The 21,273-nt window shown below is 34.3% G+C and overlaps 2 protein-coding genes across 2 annotated transcripts; both read right to left on the bottom strand.

Moving 5' to 3' along the window:
- Positions 1-2,930: 2,930 nt before the first annotated feature.
- On the bottom strand, positions 2,931-4,234 carry LOC135144702 (uncharacterized). Its single transcript, XM_064076759.1, has 2 exons — positions 3,442-4,234; positions 2,931-3,389 (listed from the first exon to the last, which is right to left on the bottom strand). The coding sequence occupies exons 1-2, from the start codon at positions 4,222-4,224 to the stop codon at positions 2,949-2,951; spliced, it is 1,224 nt and encodes a 407-aa protein (XP_063932829.1). The 5' UTR covers positions 4,225-4,234; the 3' UTR covers positions 2,931-2,948.
- An 11,060-nt stretch (positions 4,235-15,294) lies between these two features.
- Positions 15,295-16,875, bottom strand: LOC135144766 (uncharacterized). The gene is made up of 6 exons (XM_064076840.1): positions 16,806-16,875; positions 16,642-16,753; positions 16,403-16,577; positions 16,139-16,353; positions 15,548-15,616; positions 15,295-15,494 (listed from the first exon to the last, which is right to left on the bottom strand). Exons 3-6 carry the CDS (start codon positions 16,437-16,439, stop codon positions 15,486-15,488), a joined length of 330 nt encoding a protein of 109 aa, XP_063932910.1. The 5' UTR covers positions 16,440-16,577; positions 16,642-16,753; positions 16,806-16,875; the 3' UTR covers positions 15,295-15,485.
- Positions 16,876-21,273: the final 4,398 nt, after the last annotated feature.

The following is a 21,273-nucleotide window of genomic DNA, read 5'->3' as shown; positions in this document are numbered from 1 at the left end:
TGGTCTGACTTCCGTTTATTGAATCAAACACTACATTTGATTTGGTTTTTGGATGCTGTAATTCACATTTGGTTAATTATAATTTGTCTAGATCTAGGGGTGCATCCCCTAGCCTCCCCCTAGCTACGACCTTATGAAAGTTGGAGGAAATTTGAAAGTACCAAATTGCCCAATGGACTCCATTACTGTACGTCGTTGGGTTATCCTCGGTAAGAAAAACAACTTGAATGTTTCTACATCGGAAGAATGTCACGTATAAATTAGTTTGATTTGAATGAGTTCGTCCCCTCAAAACACAGGATCAAAACAATTAACTAGTAAGCTACAATCGACAAAATGTTTTGAATATCATTATAACTCTTATTAAAAAAAGACGTTTGTATTTTCACATTTTCGGGAAAATGGGCTGATTCGTTCTTAATTTGATCAATAAAAAATATTAATGCTTTGATGAATCACAAGTAAAAACTCATCATATTTTGCACAATTTGGGTAGAAATTATTCGGCAAAATTTTGAGATAACGTCATCAATTTTTTGGGGGAAATAAACAGATTTATTTTGATTAACAATTTACCATGCTTACAATGACTTCAAAATGTCTACAGTGTTTCAAGGTATTCAGTATTGCAATCCTTGATTTAATAAATAAAATTAACTGACTCAATCCTTAATTTTTTTTCAGACACCCCGTATAAGCAAATCTAAAAAATATTAACGCAGTCATAAATTACAAGTATAGACTCATCATTCTTTACACATTTAAGATAGCATTTTTTAGCAAAATTTTGGGGCGGCGTCATCAATTTTTTAGGGGGTAGGTACGAGCAAATAAATTTTGATCAAAAATTTACCATGCTCATGATAAAATGAATTCACTTATTCATTAATTGTTTTTGAGTCACCCTGTATATGCAAATCCAAAAAATATGAATGGAATGTTAAATCACAAGTAGAGACTCATCATTTTTGTACATTTTCGATAGCATTTCCTCGGAAAACTTTTGAGCTGACGTCATTAATTTTTTGGAGGGGATAAGTAAATATATTTTGATTAAAAATTTATCATGCTTACCATAATTGTAAACCATCTGCAAGATTTCAAAGCATTCGGTTTTGTAGTTCCTGAGTCAACTCAGGAAAATAAATTTACGCATTCATTACATTTTTTGAGTCACCCTGTATATGCAAATTCAAAAAATGTGAATGGAGTGATGGGTCACAATTACAGACTCATCATATTTTGTACATTTTAGATAGGATTTATGCGGCAAACTTTTGAGCTGACGTCATCAACTTTTTGGAGAGGATAATCAAATATATTTTGACTAAAGATTTATGATTCTCTTTATAGCCTTAAAACATCTGCAATATTTGAAAGCTTTCGGGTTAGCAGATTCAAAATTAAATTGCTAAATATTGTTTGATAATTTTGATTTTTTTCAAAAATCTGGACGTTACGGGTAAAAACTAAATTCGGAGTCGTAAACTACATGTGTATGTTATTTTATACAATTTAAAACCCATTTACTATGTATAATTTTGAAGTGACGTCATCGCATTAGTGGTGGAGATGACTAGACAAATTTTGGTTAGCATTTTATCATCTACATGATATTCCTAATATAAGTACAAAATTTCACAACAATCGGTCCAGTACTTTAGGAGATTATCTGTTTAATAAAAATCCGGGACGGCAGACAGACGGACAGACGGACAGACAAACGGAAACGGGAGACCTATTTCTTCGTCCTCTAGGGGTCATGAAAGATCGAGAAAACGTAAAAGTAGAGAGTCGGCCGACGGACTCGATTACAATACTTCCTTTGTTTACGCTCAGGAAGTAAAAACAAGGTAAAGCGATTTCTTGTTTTCTTTTTTTGAGGTTATACTTTAGCGCACGAGAATGGATGGAAATTTTCAAAAAAAAAAATAGGGTAGAGTGTGATTTATGTTAAGGAACGGTTTTTTTGATTTGGGTAAAATGCAATATAAGATTAAAATTAGCGGAGTATAGATTTTCCATTACATAAATTAGACATTACAGTCTAGAACGATTTTTATTCCCACATTAGGGTAACTACACATCCTTTAAAAAATAGAAATAATTAAGAGTATACAGGGTCCAAACGTCGGACAGAATTAAAAATTAATTGTTAAGAATTCAAACAAATAAAAACACAAAGTTAGTTGAACCCATAGAGCCACGCACGCGGAGGCCTACTGGCGATGGTGTGCTGCCCCCGGGGCCAGATCCTGTGGGATGGGTCCCAGACTTACAAAGCCATGCACAGTGTGTCACACACCATACATAGTATCAAACATTCAAGACCAACATAACACTCAATGGGCAAGGTTTTTAGACCTCGGCCGGGAATCGAACCGACGTTCCACAGTTGATTAGGTATCTCATGGTTCTTGCGAAAAGCTTAACAGTCAATCCTATATTATAATATATTGTGTTTATTCAGTTTTCTCCTGCTCCTTTCGTGGTTTTTGTTTTCCTTAGTAGTTTACTCTACTGTTCATTGTTTTGATCATCACTGAACATCTTTACAGAGGCGTTATCACACTTATGTGATGCACTCACAATTATTAACAGACGAAATACATTATTACAAGTGAAACGGCGTAGATAACATGTTATCAAATAAAAATATAAAAAAATATACTACGTAACTTGTCTTATTATAGTTCGCAATCCGTCTAACGTAAGAAGTTTAATCTTTTATTTACACTACATTTGTATTTTAGTGCAAGATATCTACGAACAGTGACAGAGAAATGAATAAAATCCTGGCTGAAGGTAATTTTTAAAAACGAAAACATCGAAGATCTTCGCAATAAACTCCAGTTACAGTTTGAATTTCACCAGTTTCTAAGATCATTCTTTTATTATAACCCCTACAAGACGACAGTTAGATGATGATGTAGTGTTTCTAAATATTTTTATTGTGTACTATTTTTACAGTAATGTATAAAATTACTTCTAATCCGTCGAAGATGCTCTTGATCTGTGGAGACTCCAAAGCTTAGAGTTTCGGTTAAATCTTCATCTTTATCTATACTTTCTGTAAAATCTGGAACTTTACTGGTCTCCATTAGACACACTCTTATAACGAAACAACTTAAAAATAACCCAAAGCGAGAAAATTTCTTCCAGTGCTCAATCAGTTTTTCAAACGAAAATGCTTTTTCAGGGTCACAGCCCAACAAAGTTAAATATTTAGTAAAATTATTGTAATAAATTTTCAGTAATTCCTTAACATCTGGATATTTCTCGGTGTCAACACAAGAGTAGATAAAATGTGATAAATCAAATGCAGGCGATCCCAGACCTGAGCATTGCCAATCAAGAACACGAACAGCTGATGGATTTGTTTTGTCGTCCTAAAACAACGAATTTATATCTTTTTTATTTTTAATTACCTCAAGCAAATACCAAAGATTTAAACAAAAAATTGTTGTTCCAGCAATCTCCATGTAATATCACGTGGTAATCCGCCTCTTCAAAATACATATCTTTGAAAGCATACATAACGTCCTCTTCAGAGTAGTCCACGTGCTTTAAAATATCAAGGTCATTTTCATTAAGAGCCATTGCATTTTGGAATTCGCGTTCCATAATAACATCAAATTTCATTTCAGTAAGGACATAGGTAAACATATTGACATTATCTCGAACCAATTCTTTAAAAACATCAGGTTTTTGTATTTTTAAAGCAAATGACAGTGCATGCCACCATCCGTACGCTTCTAAAACCAACTGAATGTGTCGAATGGTCATGGGAAGGCTCTTATTCCACAGCTGGAAGCCTTCAGTTCGTAAATTTTCAAAAATCAGAACTTCGCTGTTGTCGGACACATCAGTGGCGTAACAGTAAGGCATAATATCAATCCATTTCTCTACACCCCTTTCTTCCTGAAATTTCTGAAAAGTTGGCCTCACTTTGTCGTAAACAAAAATCTCTTTAAAAGAAGCTTCTTTCAGGGGAGCTTTCTCTCTCACTTTTTCATTGTCTTTTGTCGACTTTGTGGCGAGGTAAATGGTTTTCTTTGCGCCACTTTTGGTATGGCCGAATACCTTGATAAAGTTGATATCGCCAGCGAAACCATCCCCTTTATCAGTTTGACCTTCAATTTCTATTTCATAGTTAAATATATCGTATTGTTTGAGTGCGACTTCCACCCACTTTTTAATTTTTGCAAAGTTTTGGTCACACATTTTGACACGAGTGTCGAACAGAATGAACTGATACTATTTCTCTGGGTACTCACTCATGTTTGTTATCTTCCCACTCCAAACTGTTGTTAATTATCCGACAAACTTAGACGAGCCTTTTAGTTATGTAAGAGTTGAGCAGTGGTTTAAATCGTATGTCATATTCATCATGATGTGGCATAATAAATGTTGTTATGACTTTAAAAGCAATTATAAATTTTAAACATTTTTTATTTAAAAAAAGAAAAAATAAATACGGAACAAAAATAATAATATACATATGTAGGTACTTAAAACGTGACAATGTGAAAAAATAGAGAAATACCTTTTCACCCACTGATAAGAAAAATCAACACGAAAAATCACTTTAAAATAACTAATTGTTTTCATTTTCAATTTAATAATAATGACAATTAAAAATATACTAGCGCCGTCCCACTTCAATTGGCTGACTCGTTAACAATCTACTTTTAATCCCTTGGATAATATAATTTAACTAAATAAGTAAATAGATGTGTATATTATTACTTGCGTTAAACATAATTGAATAATATGGGATCGTCTAATACCGAGTAGTGTCAGTAATTATAGGAACTTAATTAAAAATAACATTAGACAGAATTTTGGGAAAAAGTTGATCTGCAAGTTACCGTTGTGTGACACCTGTTTCATTTTTGATAACAGCATTAATTGTATATTTACCGACTTATGGCAATTTTCTTTCTTTTTCTTCTCGAGAATCGCGCGACTTCAGACGTGTGTTTGTGAGCTCCCATTGTTTCTCATTTGTATACAGAAGAAAGCAGTCAAAGGATTGGTAATACTGTATTGCGTGGTAAGACAGTAATTTTTCTAAATTGTCTAATTATAAGATCAAAGCGGTATTTTCTTTTTCTGCTCGGAGATAACGGTGTTATCTACACCCACGGACGCCGTGTGGTGAGCTATCGCTCATTTTTACCTCGCTTTTTAGCGGTGGGCAAATGCGGAGAATTAATTTATTTCGAAAGAAAAACAAGTGAGTTCAGCTTGCTTTAGAAAATGGTTACTCCTTGTGGTACGTGCCTTGCAGTTATTGATGGTAAGGCACCGTCTGTATCTTGCAGCGGCATCTGCAACAAGCGTTTTCATTCCCAATGTGTTGACATCACTACTGCGGTTATGAAATATTTAAATTCGGTACCCGGTTTATCGTGGAAGTGCAGCGATTGTGTCCGAAAATGTTTCTATCTTGACCACACAGGTTTAAACAAACTTCTTGAGGACAAACACTCTGAAATGTTAAATAGCTTAAATAGTGTGTTTGATACACTGAAAACTGATTTTAATAAGATCGCTGATGAAAAGATACGAATGTTACATCAATCTGAGATGGATAGTGCAACTGTCCCATCATATTCGAAAATCCTGAAAGACAAAACTCAACCGGCAGTCATCATTAAGCCAAAAAATATCATACAAACTACAACTCTTACTAAGTCCGACATTAGAGACAACATAAATCCCTTGGAGTCCCAGTTATCCTTCACGAAAATTAAAAATACGCAAAGTGGTGGAGTCCTGATAGGTTTTCCTTCTAAGGAAGAAAACGATCGTTTTAAAAAACGTGCTACTGATAAATTAGGAGCTAACTATGAAATCCACGAAATTAAAGGTGTGCAACCCAGAATTAAAATTGTCGGGCTACCTCAGGAATACCCCGAAATTGAACTAATCAATTTTCTCGAACATTCTGTGAAAAGTAAGAGTTTCTCATTGAACTACCATCCTGAATGTAAGCTACTAAAACAGTGGCCGACAAAAAAGGATTTCAAAGTATACCAAGCTGTGTTACAAATCGATCAATCTACATACGATCTCATCATGAAAGCTGGAGGAATATTCATTGGGTACGACTACTGTTATGCTTACGACGCAATTGATATTGTTCGCTGCTTCAACTGCAACGGCTTCAATCACTCTCCAAGAAACTGTCGGCAGCCAAAATCTTGTCCGAAGTGCGGGTTAGAACATTCTGTATCTGAATGTAAAGCTCAAACTCTCAATTGCTTCAACTGTAAAAAAGCAACAAAAGATAGTGACACTCAGCACAACACAAATCATGCCGCATGGGACAACAGATGTCCTGTATATCAAGCTGCAGTAGATCAATTTAAAAAAGAAAATTTCCTACGGCAATAGCAATTACTTACAAACTCATCAACATGTGTACTGGAATATATAAATGCTTCGAATACTAATACCCCAGGTGAGCCCTCACCTAATGAAACTGAAACTGTAACTGAATTAAAACAATTTTCCTTTGCATACACAAATATCGCATCAATAATGGCAAAATTAAACTCCCTAAATTTATATTTACAGAATAACAGAACTTCATGTTTAGCTATATCCGAGACATGGTTAAATGAATCAATTGGTAATAAGTTAATTGACTTGCCTGATTATCATATCTATCGTTGTGATCGAAAAGGAAATGGAGGTGGAGTATGTATTTTACTAAACAAAATTGATTTTCATAATTTTAGAATTTCTGAAATGCATCATAATATTACCTCATCTACTATTGAGTGTTTGTTTCTCTGTATATCTTTTAAAACAGTTTCTTTTTGTGTAGGTTGTATATATCGTTCACCCACCACCTCACTGGCAGATGATATACTACTAATTAATGAACTTAAGAGAATTTCCGATTATTATAGTTGCTTAATTGTCTGTGGAGATTTTAATCTGCCAGATATTAAATGGCCCATTACATATATACCAGAAGGTAATAATACGAATTCACTCTTTGTAGAAATGTATCTTGACTCTAATTATAATCAACTAGTGCACGAACCCACTCGATTTAGACTTGGTAATACCCCGTCACTCTTAGACTTAATTCTAATTAATGATACTACTCTTCTTTCTCATATTAACATTTCCTCTCCAATAGGCATTTCTGATCATGCAGTAATAGAATCTAATATCCAGATAACTCTAGTCACAGCTTCAAAACACAGAAAAGAGTTATACAAAATAATCGACCATAATCAAGTTTCTTTTGTCATGGACCACCTCAACTGGGAAGCCTTTTACTCTATTTCTGAAGTAAACACTTTGTGGAATGTATTCAAAAACACAATACATAGTGTAGTTGCTAACAACAGTAAGACGAAAGTCAAGCAGTCGAATAGTACAAAACCTTGGATTTCAGGGGATTTACTGCGAAGGGTTAAGTATAAAAGAAAATTGTGGAAAAAATATAAACTGACAAAGAAAACAGAAGATTTTGAGTTGCACCGCAGTTTTGCCAATATACTAAGCAAAGATTTAAATAAGGCCAGACAAATTTATGAAAATTCCTTGTTGAACAGAGGACCAAAAGCAGTGTATAAATATACTAAACGCAAACTGTGTTCGAAAATTTCTTTGCCTACTGTAAAAAACAACGATGGTCATTGTTCTAAATCCAACTCTGAATCGGCTGAAATACTAGCAGAATTTTTTGCCAGTACATATACCAGTGAAGACTCTCAAAATCTACCTAATTCTCCTCCGACATCATCGTATCTTGATACTATAGAAATAAATGAAGCCATAGTTTATTGTGAGCTATTGAACCTTTCTGAACATAGTGCCCCTGGTCCTGATAATATCTGTGGTTCTTTCTTAAAAAAATATGCTCTGCAATTAGCCAAGCCTCTTGCTCACATAATGTCCCAGTCTTTACTTTCAACTTCTTTACCGTCCGACTGGTTAACATCTTCTGTCACACCCATTTTTAAAAAAGGTGACAAAACTGACCGAAAAAACTATCGTCCTATAAGTTTGACTGCAGTTTGCTATAAATTAATGGAACGAATTTTGTGTAAAAGAATAATTCATTTTGCTATTCATGAAGGTATAGTACCTGACGAACAACATGGCTTTCTCCCTGGTCGTTCCACTGAGACATGCCTTTTATACTGTTTAGATAAATGGACCAAAGCTATTGACCGTGGTGATTCCGTTGATATTGTTTATATAGATTTTCAAAAGGCATTCGACAAAGTTCCTCATCGAAGGCTAATACACAAACTGAGAGAGTTAGGTATTAAGGGTAATCTCTTGAAATGGATATCCGCTTTCCTATCTGAACGTGTCTTTTACGTCAGAGTTGGTGATTCATTGTCCAATAATTATGCTGTAAAATCCGGAGTTCCTCAGGGATCCGTCCTAGGGCCTGTTTTATTTGTTCTTTATATATCTGATTTAAGTCGTCTTCTAAAATCAGATCATGCCTTTTATGCGGATGATCTTAAAATTTTTAACTATCCCAATAGTAGTTATAATATCCTAATCGAAGACCTAAATACTGTGCTACAATGGTGCGATCTGTGGCTAATTCCTATTAACAAAGAAAAGTGCGTCATTCTTCATCTGGGTGCAAAAAATCCATGTTTAAACTATCGTATTGGCAACGATCTCATCAAAGCTGTTGATAAGTATGTAGACCTTGGTATCACGATTCAAAGCGACCTCAAATGGTCGCACCACTCTTTAAAAACTGTTAAAAAAACAAACATTACGATGTATCTGCTTCGAAAAGCCTTCCAAAGTCTATCGAAGGAGTCATTTCTGACATTGTATAAATCTTATGTTAGACCTCAGTTGGAATACGCATCTGTTGTCTGGTGTCCTTTCTTACAAAAAGACATTGAATTATTAGAGCGAGCTCAAAGACGCGCAACCAAAACGGTCGCTAGCCTACATAACCTTCCGTATTCTCAGAGGCTCCAAGAACTAGCACTTTGCACTCTGTCGGAAAGACGATCCAGAAACGATTTAGTCTGGACATTTAAAATTTTGAAAGGTTATCTTGGGGTCGACTTGTCACCTTTATTTAACATCAACAGTGACGAACGTCTTCGTGGTCACAGCTTAAAATTGCGTCATAATCAGTACAAAAGCAAGATCCGGGAAAACTTTTTAAGTAATCGAGTATTTACTGCCTGGAATGCCCTACCCGCAAACGCTATTAATTCTCGTAGTATCAACACATTCAAAGCAAAGCTACATTAACAGAAGATAATAAATTGTCGCCATTGTACATTACGCTGATTACAATTTGTATTTCTCTGTTTTAGTAAAATCGTGAACTTAATAGGCACTGCCTCAGCTCAAAGTATAATAATAATATTAATAATAATAATAATAATAATAATAAATTTTCTGTTGTGAATTCGTCCCAAATTCTTGGTAGCTATTTTCACTTCCCGAGTGTAAGCGAAGGAAGTATTGTAATCGAATCCATCGGACGAATAGCTAGTTTTAGGTTTTCTCGACGTTTCATGACCCTTGAGTAAATATATTTTGATTAAACAGTTATCATGCTTATCATAACTGCAAAACATCTGCAAGATTCCAAAGCATTCGGTTTTGCAGATTCAAAATGAAATTCCAAAATGTTGTTTTGTAATTTAAAAATCTGAACGTTTCGGCTAAAAACTCAATTCGAAGTCATAAACTAACTACATATATAGGACTATCTTATTTTATACAATTTAAAACCCATTTACTATGTACAATTTTGAACTGACGTCACATTATTGGTGGGGATGACTAGACAAATTTTGGTGAGCGTTTTACCATCTACATCATATTCCTAATATAAACACAAAATTTGACATCTACCTGCCCAGTACTTTCGGAGATTATCTGTCTAATAAAAATCGGGACGGCAGACGGGGAGACGGGGAGACGGACGGACAGACAGACAGACAGACGGAAACGGGAGATTTATTGCTTCGTACTCTTCGCTTACGCTCGGGAAATAAAAAATTGGTCCAAAGAGTTGAGACAGTACTTCCCTCGCTGTCGGAAATATGACGACTGCATGCCTATTATTACTTCCCGAGCGTAAGCAAAGGAAGTACTGTAATCGAGTCCGTCGGCCGACTCTCTACTTTTACGTTTTCTCGATCTTTCATGACCCCTAGAAGACGAAGAAATAGGTCTCCCATTTCCGTCTGTCTGTCCGTCTGTCCGTCTGTCCGTCCGTCTGTCCGTCCGTCTGTCCGTCTGTCCGTCTGTCCGTCTGTCCGTCTGTCCGTCTGCCGTCCCGGATTTTTATTAGACAGATAATCTCCGAAAGTACTCGACCGATTGTTGTGAAATTTTGTACTTATATTAAGAATATCATGTAAATGGTAAAACGCTAACCAAAATTTGTCTAATCATCCCCACCACTAATGCGATGACGTCACTTCAAAATTCTACATAGTAAATGGGTTTTCAATTGTATAAAATAACATAGTCCTACACATGTAGTTTACAACTCTGAATCGACTTTTCACCCGAAACGTCCAGATTTTTGGAAAAAAAATCAAAATTATAAAACAACATTTTGAAATTTAATTTTTAATCTGCTAACCAGAATGCTTTGAAATGTTGCAGATGTTTTAAGGCTATAAAGAGCATCATAAATCTTTAGTCAAAAAATATTTGCTTATCCCCTCCAAAAACTTGATGACGTCAGCTCAAAAGTTTGTGGAATAAATCATATCTAAAATGTACAAAATATAATGAGTCTGTACTTGTGATCTATCACTCTATCATATTTTTTGGATTTGCATATACAGGGTGACTCAAAAAAAATAATGAATGCGTAAATTTATTTTACTGATTTACTCAGAAACTACAAAACCGAATGCTTTGAAATCTTGCAGATGTTTTAAGGTTATAAAGAGCATAATAAATGTTTAGGCAAAATATATTTGCTTATCCCCGCCAAAAACTTGATGACGTCAGCTCGAAAATTTGCCGAATAAATCATATCTAAAATGTACAAAATATGATGAGTCTGTACTTGTGATCTATCACTCCATTCATATTTTTTGGATTTGCATATACAGGGTGATTCAAGAAAATAAATGAAAGCGTAAATTTATTTTACTGATTTACTCAGGAACTACAAAACCGAATGCTTCGAAATCTTGAAGATATTTTAAAACTATCATAAGCATGGTAAATTTTTGATCAAAATGTATTTGGTCGTCCCCCCTAAAAAATTTATGACGTCACCACAAAATTTTGCTGAATAAATCCTATCTAAAATGTACAAAATATGGTGAGTCTCTTCTTGTGATTTATCATTCCATTCAAATTTTTTCAATTTGCATATACAGGGTGACTCAAAAAAATTAATGAATGCGTAAATTTATTTTATTGATTTAATCAGGAACTACAAAACCGAATGCTTTGAAATCTTGCAGATGTTTTAAGGTTATAAAGAGCATAATAAATTTTTAGTCAAAATATATTTGGTTATCTTCTACAAAAAACTGATGACGTCAGCTCAAAAGTTTGCCGAATAAATCGTATCTAAAATGTACGAAATATGATGAGTCTGTACTTGTGATTTATCATTCCATTCATATTTTTGGATTTGCATATGCAGGGTGACTCAAAAAAATTAATGAAGGCGTGAATTTATTTTATCGATTTAATCAGGAATTACAAAACCGAATGCTTTGAAATCTTGGGAATATTTTAAAGTTATTATAAGCATGGTAAACTTTTGTTCAAAATGTATTTGTTCATCCCTCCTAAAAAAATTGATGACGTCACCCTTAAATTTTGCTGAATAAATCCTATCTAAAATGCAAAAAATATGATGAGTTTGTACTTGTGATTTATCATTCCATTCATATTTTTTAGATTTTCTTAAGAGGTGGTTCAAAAAAATTAATGAAGTCAATTTATTTTATTGATTAAATTAAAGGCAACACTTATTAGTATTACACCCCAACCAACCCAATTTGGTAGACACAAAATTTGTTAAAGGAAAAACTCGGTTGAAACATAAGGGTAGCACACTTATTTACATCGACTTTAACATTACAGACCTGCATTTGTTTTATGCGCTCACTTGGTTCCGCGAATGTGGAATAGACATGTTTATAATCAACCAATTGTGAATTTCCCGTCAAGAATTAAAATAAAACCCAATGTTTTATATAATAAGCGGAAGTCGAAGCAATAAAACCGATGGTCGTTTTGTTTACAGTTTCTCTGTTTGACTCTCACGTATGCTGTTACGCTTGTCATCTTAAATTAAGAATGCTTATACATAAACGATTTTCAGTTGCCTTTCATATTACTAGACAGCGGATTTTTGTCGGACTACGTCACGTTTAATGGGTACTAATTCCATAAATATAATTAACGATTTATTAATCTAACGGCTAAGTAAATGAGAACGGGAATTAACAGCAGAGTGCAACGAAACAGCGTTATTCTAATCTCAAATAAACGAAGTGCAGCCCGCAACCGCAATGAATTCGTATCCCGTACGAGCCGTACCGAGTTTGGCCTTGCCTAGCCCGACAGAAATCCGCTCTCTAGATATTACACACCGACGCCGTATACGTGAGTAAATTGTTTCGTTATTTTATTGATTATAAGAAATCAATATTCAAAACGACCCAATTCATTTTCCCGAAAATTTGGGAATACAATAATTTTATTCTTAGTATTACACTACATCTATCCCAACTGATATACGTGTCCTTGCAAAAATGTTGATGACGTCATCACAATTTTTTTTTAAATTCCCACTACAAAAATGTAATGAGAAAAAAAAACACAATAGGCATGCAGTCGTCAAGTTTTCGACAGCGAGGGAAGTACTGTCTAAACTCTTTAGACCAATTTTGTTTTTTTTCTCATTACATTTTTGCAGCGGGGCAATTTAAAAAAAATTGCAATGACGATATCAACATTTTTGCAAGGACACGTATATCAGTTTGGATAGATGTAGTGTAATACTAAAAATAAAAGTACTGTATTCCCAAATTTTCGGGAAAGTCAATTCGGTCGTCTGGAATATTGATATAATCAGTTATAATATAACAAGTGATATGATTATTATCACTGGGCGGAAAAATATCTTACGGATGCAATTCCCCAGTTGAAGCAAGGTGTGTTTTACGGCGAGTAGCGGGGACGCTTTGATCTGGTCCACAAGGTCGTAGCCAGAGCGTCGCTTGGAGTGTTTACAGCTTGTTAAAAAACTACTTCTATATTACTATATTACTTCAAATAAAAATACTCGATGCCCATTTTAATTTTTCAAACACATGACCACAGATTTGTGATCTTGAAATGTTATATTATGTTGATATAGTCCAAAAGAAAAATATATTTGTAATCAAACTATCGCCGCGACAGCACTGGATCGAGCGTATGAAACACAATTCCGCGCCTTGATTATTATCGATAATATTTCGAGTGAAACCGAGCTGCAGATTCAACGAGTGCGAAGCACGAGTTGAATGTGCTGCTTCGGTTTCACGAGCCATATCTTCGATTATTAATCATATCACGAGTTATATTCAACATGAGAATATAATAAATGAACACATTTTTTGATAACAGAATTGATTTTGTCGTTTTGAGCTTGCCCCCAACGTTGGCAAGCCATAAAAGACAAAGAAATTTACGAAATTTTAAAATTTGTCAATTTGACAGTTTTTAAATTTAGATAGCAACAGACCACAATAAGGCAATAAAATTATTATCGCTGTGATAGACATGTAACTAAGGGCATGAACAAATTCTATTGGAAGAAATGGGGTCATGTGATTCATGAATTATATTCTCAATAAAATAACGAAACAGTTTACTCACGTGGCCGCGTGTATTAGCAGAGGCGACTCAAAATCAATTATGTATAAGCATTCTATAACGATTGCAGTGTTTCAGAACATTCCGCTTCGCAATTTTAAAGTTACATTCTAAGATGTTACAAAATTTTGATTTGTTTTTTACAAAAATCTGGTTGGGAAGGGGAAAAACTCAATAGGGCTCATAAACTACAAGTGGAGGTGTATGTTATTTTATAAAATTTAAACAACACTTACTATTGTAAATTTTGAAAATGGCATCATCACATTAGTAGTAGAGATGAGACAAATTTTGGTCAGAGTTTTATCATCTACACGACATTTCTAATATAAAATTTGACAACATTTGGTCTGCTATTTAGAACGGCAGACGGCAGACGGCAGACAGACAAACTGACGCAAACGAGAGATCAATGTTTTCGTATTATAGGAATCATGGCACGTCGAGAAAATAAAAGTAGCGGGTCGCCTGATGGACTCGATTACTATCCTTCCTTAGCTTACGCTCGGGAAGAAATATATGGAAGAAGTGACATAACCAAGATCAGCAAATTTTTAGCAGTTGAGATGTGGTTTGACCTGACCGACATATCAAAGTAAATTCACATTTTTCTAGAGTTGGCATAGCATTAATTCAAGAAATCCGTCCAAAAATAATTACTCAAAAAAAAAGAATCAAGTTTAGTCTGTTTTAAAAATGGTCAACTCAAAGCTTCTGTTATTTATCTCAAATATGAAGTGTTTTTCTTGCAAAAAAATTATTGCGAATGTTGAAAGGTGCTCTTAGTTCTTGAATTGTTTTTACAGAATTTTCTTTTTACATAATATGATTTGACAAAGTTGCGTTCTTTCATGCTAAATGTTAACATTTAGAATCGTGAATAGTTATGGTGGGAGTCCTTATATGTATTGTTACGAACTAATCCCATAACTCGCTTCGGTACGTCGGTAATTAGTCGTGTAAATTTGAGTTACTAAGAAATAAATTGTTGAGTTTTACCAACGGCTATTTTTAAATCATGGAACAACGTAACAGTATTATATACAGTTTATTTTCTTCCTAATTCTTAATTCCCCTATTATTGAATTAATGATTATTATTCATCGTTGCATGTCTCCAAAATTTGTAGTAAAATTTCAAATTTTGTGATTTTAATTTACCCAGTACAAAGTTGGTTCAAAGCGAAAAATATTTCGGTGTCCATTCTAATAAAATATCCTCCATGTGTGTGACTATGTATAAAATTTTAATTTTAAGAATCTTCCATTAAAAACTCATTCCTTCCACATTACACGCAAAAATAAAACAAGACCTAATTAAAATAATGTTTATATTAGCACGTATGTAGTGTATTTGTATAATGTAATAATAATCTTTTTATAGAAATATCTAAACAGTAAAATATATAAAGAGAAAGCGTTTTTTCGACAAATGTTAAAAAATGTAAACAGATAACAAAATATAAAAACCTTCAACACTAAAAGGAACAGATTGAAATGTCTATCTAATGCAAAGATAAAGCAAATTTGAGGGTCTGGAGTTGTCTTGTGTTTGCTTTATTTCTATGCTAGGATTACCAAAAAAATTCCATATACATAAATTCTTATCCGCACTTACAGAAGCTGAAACATAAATTAAATACCATTTTTTTTTACAAAATATTCCATATAGTTACAACTGCTGAAGCTTCATCAGTACATCCACAAGCAAGCAATGAGCTCTTTCCATGGTGCCATGACAAAGCCTACAAAAAGAGCACAATGTAAACAAAAGCTTCTATCTTGAAAGTTAACTCACTCGAACTATTGATTCGCTTGTAATGGTGAACAGTCGTCCAATGTCTGAAAAAGATTTCAGACATGGAACGACTGTTCACCATTAAAACATTGCTGTTTTCTGTGATAAAAAATTTATTGCTACAAGCAATATGAATAAGACGGTCATTGTGTGGTTTTCCACACCATTAATGACCGTCTTATTCATACTGCTTGTAGCAAAAATCTTTTATCACAGGAAACAGCAATGTTAGTGATACTGCATTTTGGAAAACAGCAGACTCTTTTTAAAAGATTTAATTCGGATGTATAAATACTTAAAATGCCTTTACTGTATCCCGCTACTAACATCTTGTTATCTAGCCATTCTAGGCAAAATATTTCGCAGAAATGCAAGCAGCAATGGTTTTCATGTATTTGCTGCAAACAATCGAAATTTTGATAAAATAAAAAAAGGTTTTGATAAATTAGAATAACAAATGCATTCTTACTTTATTCCTGAAGATACACCAAATACCGATCCTATTAGGAAATAAACCAACAGCAAATTTGCTGCCATCGGGTGCCCATTTAACGCAATGTTGAACTCCTTGTCCTGTGTTAGTTGTCGCTCTACGACAGCCTGTATCTGGATACCACATGTGCACTTCGTTTTCAAAAATTGTAGCTAGCCAATTTTGGCTACTCCAGTCGGCAAAATGATGACCTACAATGACTGTCATTTCTTTCAAAACCACAAAAATTTACTACTTAACATAGATGTGAGTCAAATTGTGGCGTATCTAGGATCATTTCAGGTGGACGATGACTGGTTTTCTGCGTAGTTTCACTGGCCACGTTTCATTCCACTGAGTGGAAACACTATTCAATGATTTTTTTTTTCGGGCGAAAAAGTTTAAAACTTTGGCTTCTAACGGAGGTAAAGTGTTCCTAGAGATTTTGAAAATTGCCGTGGTGGTATCGCACTTTGGCGTAATTAATAAATTCAACTTACTTTGAACATCTGGACTATTTAGCAACCCAGCGGCGTCACTGCTTCTCATTAAATCTATGTCAGTATTTATTCTATCGGGTATAAATCTGTCGAAGTATTTCTTGGAATTTATCTTAAAGAAAAAAAAATAGCAGCCTTTGATTGAAGACAGGATTTATACTTACGGAACCGAACATTTTTATTTTGCACATGCACTTAACCACTCAACACCAAGCGATTAATAAGTGAAGAGATAATTCTTTGTGCATGTTTTTATCTACGCTTTAGCTTTTTATTTTTAAGACGATGTTAAAATAAATATATTAAAAGTTTGATGCAATTAGTGTATTTTTTTAACATTATTAGTAGGGTTGCAATAAATACAGCCTTGTCAAATAGTCTGTTAAAAATAGTGCTTGGTTTTTTGGATGAACATTCGACCCCTGTTTTTCTCAAAATAAATTACATTGTCTTTCGAAATTGCAGTTAGTTGAAAGATATTTTGAAATCCCCGAAATTTGTTCCAGGTTCTAGAACAAATCTGCTGTTGTGTTGTGGTAACCCAAACTTCCCGCCTTAAATTGACCTTGAAAACGTTTGAAAGGCCCGCGAAAAATTCAAAAATTCAAATTTTGGCCTTGGCTGTGATCGTCTAACAAAATGGAAACCTACGTTGTGTGTGTTTTTTTTTAATGGCGGGAAGCCGTTCTTTCATACAAGTGAGCATACGCTGCGTATGTGTCGAGAGCGCAAGAAATAATAGACACAATTTTTGGGAGGGGGCAAAAAAATTGCGCCCCCTCTCTAGGAGGAAAGAAGGTGCGAGGGAAGGCGACACGGACTTGCCATCTCGTATTCACTCCTCAGTCCCAAAACCCCCTAGGTATATTCACGGACATATTACATTTCAAATGAAACACCTTAAAATATGAAAGAAAAGACGCTCGCGAATTGACAGACATACACATATGAAAAACGAACAAACGCAGAATCATATACATCTGTTTGGAATCAATGCAAATTCTTGAATATCACAAATTTAATAAAACAAAGCAAAATCTGAATTAAAATAATTGGATGCAAATACACAAGTTATTACGGGCGTGTGGCGTCAGACTTTAAAATTACGGCAGTTAACAGGAGCACAACAAAAGTACCCCTGGGGCGTTCTAGCACAAGCCGAGTTTGGGGCTACCGGTTCCGGCTGGTCTCCCCCGGGACGGTGCTATGGGCAAACCTATCGCTCAGCACCCCTCTATCTAACGAAGAGACGTACCGCGCAATTCAGACCGTTTCGGTTGAAAACTGTTGGTTGGAATGTCAAGGGCTATAAATAAGCTGACAGCTTCACGTCGTCCAGATCTTTCCCACTGACTCTATACAAAGCCTGCACCCCTTGTGCAGATGACGCGACAAATCCCGCTAGCCACCACTAGCAGCCGCGCCCTGCGCTTCTGCTACGTGTTTCGGTGTTATTTAACCTCAGTTCCATTTTTTTAAATGTTCAATTCCTTATGACTCTGATATTAACAACAACTGAACAAGTGTTAAGTAATTTGAAGGGAGCAATAAACAACATTTAAATTCGCCATACACTCTCGTGAAATTTTTAAACAGCAAAGAATTCTTATCTGAGATTAAGATTGGAGATCGGACAATTTATATGATTGAAGTATTAATCAACAAAATATTTACGTGATCAAAAAGCTAGCAAAGATTTATAAAAACTAAAAAAGATCTGGTGTGAAGTAAAACTTTTACTTTTTACTACAATTTAAATTATACACCAAAAAAAATTACTGAAGTTAAAATTATGAGATAGAGAAATATTGTATGAGGTGAAAAATTGCAAAGTTAACAAAACTTACATGATACTAATACTTGCCACACTTTATCAACGATTCAAACAAAGAGTTTACATTATGTTAAATTATGTCATGATCTAAGTGATTGGTTACTTAAAAAAAAACAATTTACTTATTAGAGAGTTTAAAATACCGCGAACTTGTTACCCCAACAAAACACATAATGAAGAGATACAAAAATATCCAATCATCGTTGCGAGGAAAAAGCGTCTCGGTGATGTAATTTTTCTTTATCGTTGGGAGGGAATACCTCGATGATGTATATTTTAGCGGTGGGAGGAATAAGCCTCGTTGATGTTATCAATCTCTAGCGTTGCGAGGACATCCCTCGATGAAGTAATCAATCTTTAACGTGGTGAGGACATGCCTCAGTGATATGATCATGATAACGACGATAATAACGATGATAACCGCCTAAGGGAAAAATTCTTTTAACCCCCCGCCAGTTCGCAATATAATGAATTTTATTTAACAGCCGTAAATGAACTATTAGCAATCTTGTGTGAAGAATTAAGAAGTGTTATAATGTAACACTTACATATATGCATCCAGAAACCTATTGGTAATTAAACAATAAAGGTGTTTTCCTGACTAAGTGAATTTCATGAAATCTTCTGGCAAGTGGTTTATTTAAATAATCCTAATTGTTAAATTGTGTTTGCACTAGCTGACAATTAACAAAAAATAACTTGATTGGTGAAATTACAAACAATAAAACAAATTTACAGCACGTGTTCCGCGTTGAAAGGTCGCATGTTTTTTTTTTTTTAATTAAAAATTTCAAGAATTAGCCGTGCGGTTTGGGGAAAGCTGTGTCATCATAGAAATTACGATTGATTGTCGTTATTAACTACCAAACCAATTAATTTAAACTAGCTCTTACCACGTGTTTTTAGATTCACAAAAACACATTCAGACTGCCTCTCCGCCATGCCGTCCTCTGTCTCTACCAAGCCGCCCTTTAACTAAAACATGCAGAACTACCTTGGGGCTTGGGCACTACATGCATATTTGGTTGCCTGTGTTTAAAGATTTTTGATTGAATGTTTTCTTTCAAATTCAAATTATTCAAATATGGATTTAAATTCGGTCACCACAATGTAAAAAATTGTTTGTGTTTACTTTTCCTAAGCCTCTCACCTATTAATTTAAATGTCACATGCTAGAGACAAAATTGAGCGTCGTTTTACGTACGCCTGTATTCAGCAGCCGCAGTCTATTCGGATCTAATACATAATTAATCAGATTACTTTTTATTGCCTCTCTATCTCCGCCTACGACGTAAATAAAATGTTTCATATTTCACTCATCTATTATTTCCTTATAATCGATATGATACCAGACAAATTAACAACTCTATAATAACCAGGCTATTATCAGAGGCTGTTACGAAGCATAACGCCCTCCAATTTTTTTAACAATTTTATTCAACATTAATAACTACAGCAGAAGGTACAAAAGTCAAAAAAGTTTCTAATGTGTCCGGAAATAAAAATTACAATTTTGAAGTGTCCCTGACATCAAAGAAGAAGCAGCAATTCCAGATGGTAAATGAAAGTTTTCGGTTAAAACAGAATTTTCTAAGTGGATAGCTTCCTTTTGAAGTAAGTTTGATGAATATCCTTTTGCTAAGGAAACAGAACTTGCAATCATTTGTCCTCATCGAATTTCCGTTTCAAAACTGCCTCCTGCTTCGACTAAAAAAGTCGACGATGTGCGTGGAAGACAGTGGCCTGTATATTGTTTCGGATTTTCCAATTTTAAGTAGCGAACAATAAATAGATGGAACACTTCGTATCGTATCGTGAGCTGCATGATCACAACATATTTTAAGAAAACGTTGTCAAATAAATCTTTTGCATACCTTGTTCAAAAGATGCGTTTCGTTAGGCGCATCTCTTATGATATGAACGTTAAAACTTGTTCCCCTCCTGATTTAATCAATAAAATAAATTGACTCATTCGTTAATTTTTTCGGGCGACCTGTTTAGCAAATCTAAAAAATATGAATGAAATGATAAATCACAAGTACATTATATTTTGTACATTTTAGATAGGACATATTCAGCAAAATTTTGGGGTGACGTCATCAGTTTTTTAGGGGGGATGAGCAAATACATTATGATTAAAAATTTACCATGCATAACCTGATAACTTTAAAACATCTTCAAGATTTCAAAGGATTCGGTTTTGTAGTTCCTGATTAAATAAATAAAATAAATTCACGCATTCATTAATTTCTTTTTAGTCACTCTGAATATGCAAATCCAAAAAATATGAATGGAATGATAAAGCACAAGTATTGTCTCATCATACTTTGCACATTTAAGACAGGATTTATTCAACAAAATTTTGAGGTGACGTCATTAATTTTTTGGAGGGGACAAGTAAATATATTTTGAATAAAAATTTATCATGGTTATCATAACTGTCAATCATGTGCAAGATTTCAAAGCATTTGGTTTTGCAGATTCCAAATTAATTGCAAAATGCTGTTTCATAATTTTGATTTTTTTTCAAAAAATCTGGACGTTGCTGGTAAAAACTCAATTTGGAGTCACAAATTACATGTGTAGGACTATGTTATTTTATACAATTTAAAACTCATTTACTATGTACAAGTGACGTTATCACATTATTGGTGGGGATGATTAGCCAAATTTTGGTTAGCATTTTACCATCTATATGATATTCTTAAAGGGGTCGTGAACTGGTTGCAACCACCCAGTCGACTGAGGCTGTGACGTCACATGTGCGAGTGTCGACTGAGAATCGTTCAGTTACGCAT

Source organism: Zophobas morio, unplaced genomic scaffold (genome assembly GCF_036711695.1).
Source record: "Zophobas morio isolate AGI-343-1 ecotype UQ-CSIRO unplaced genomic scaffold, CSIRO_AGI_Zmor_V1 ptg000108l, whole genome shotgun sequence".
NCBI classification, from domain to species: Eukaryota; Metazoa; Arthropoda; class Insecta; order Coleoptera; family Tenebrionidae; genus Zophobas; species Zophobas morio.
This window is presented reverse-complemented; position numbering and strand designations above follow the sequence as displayed.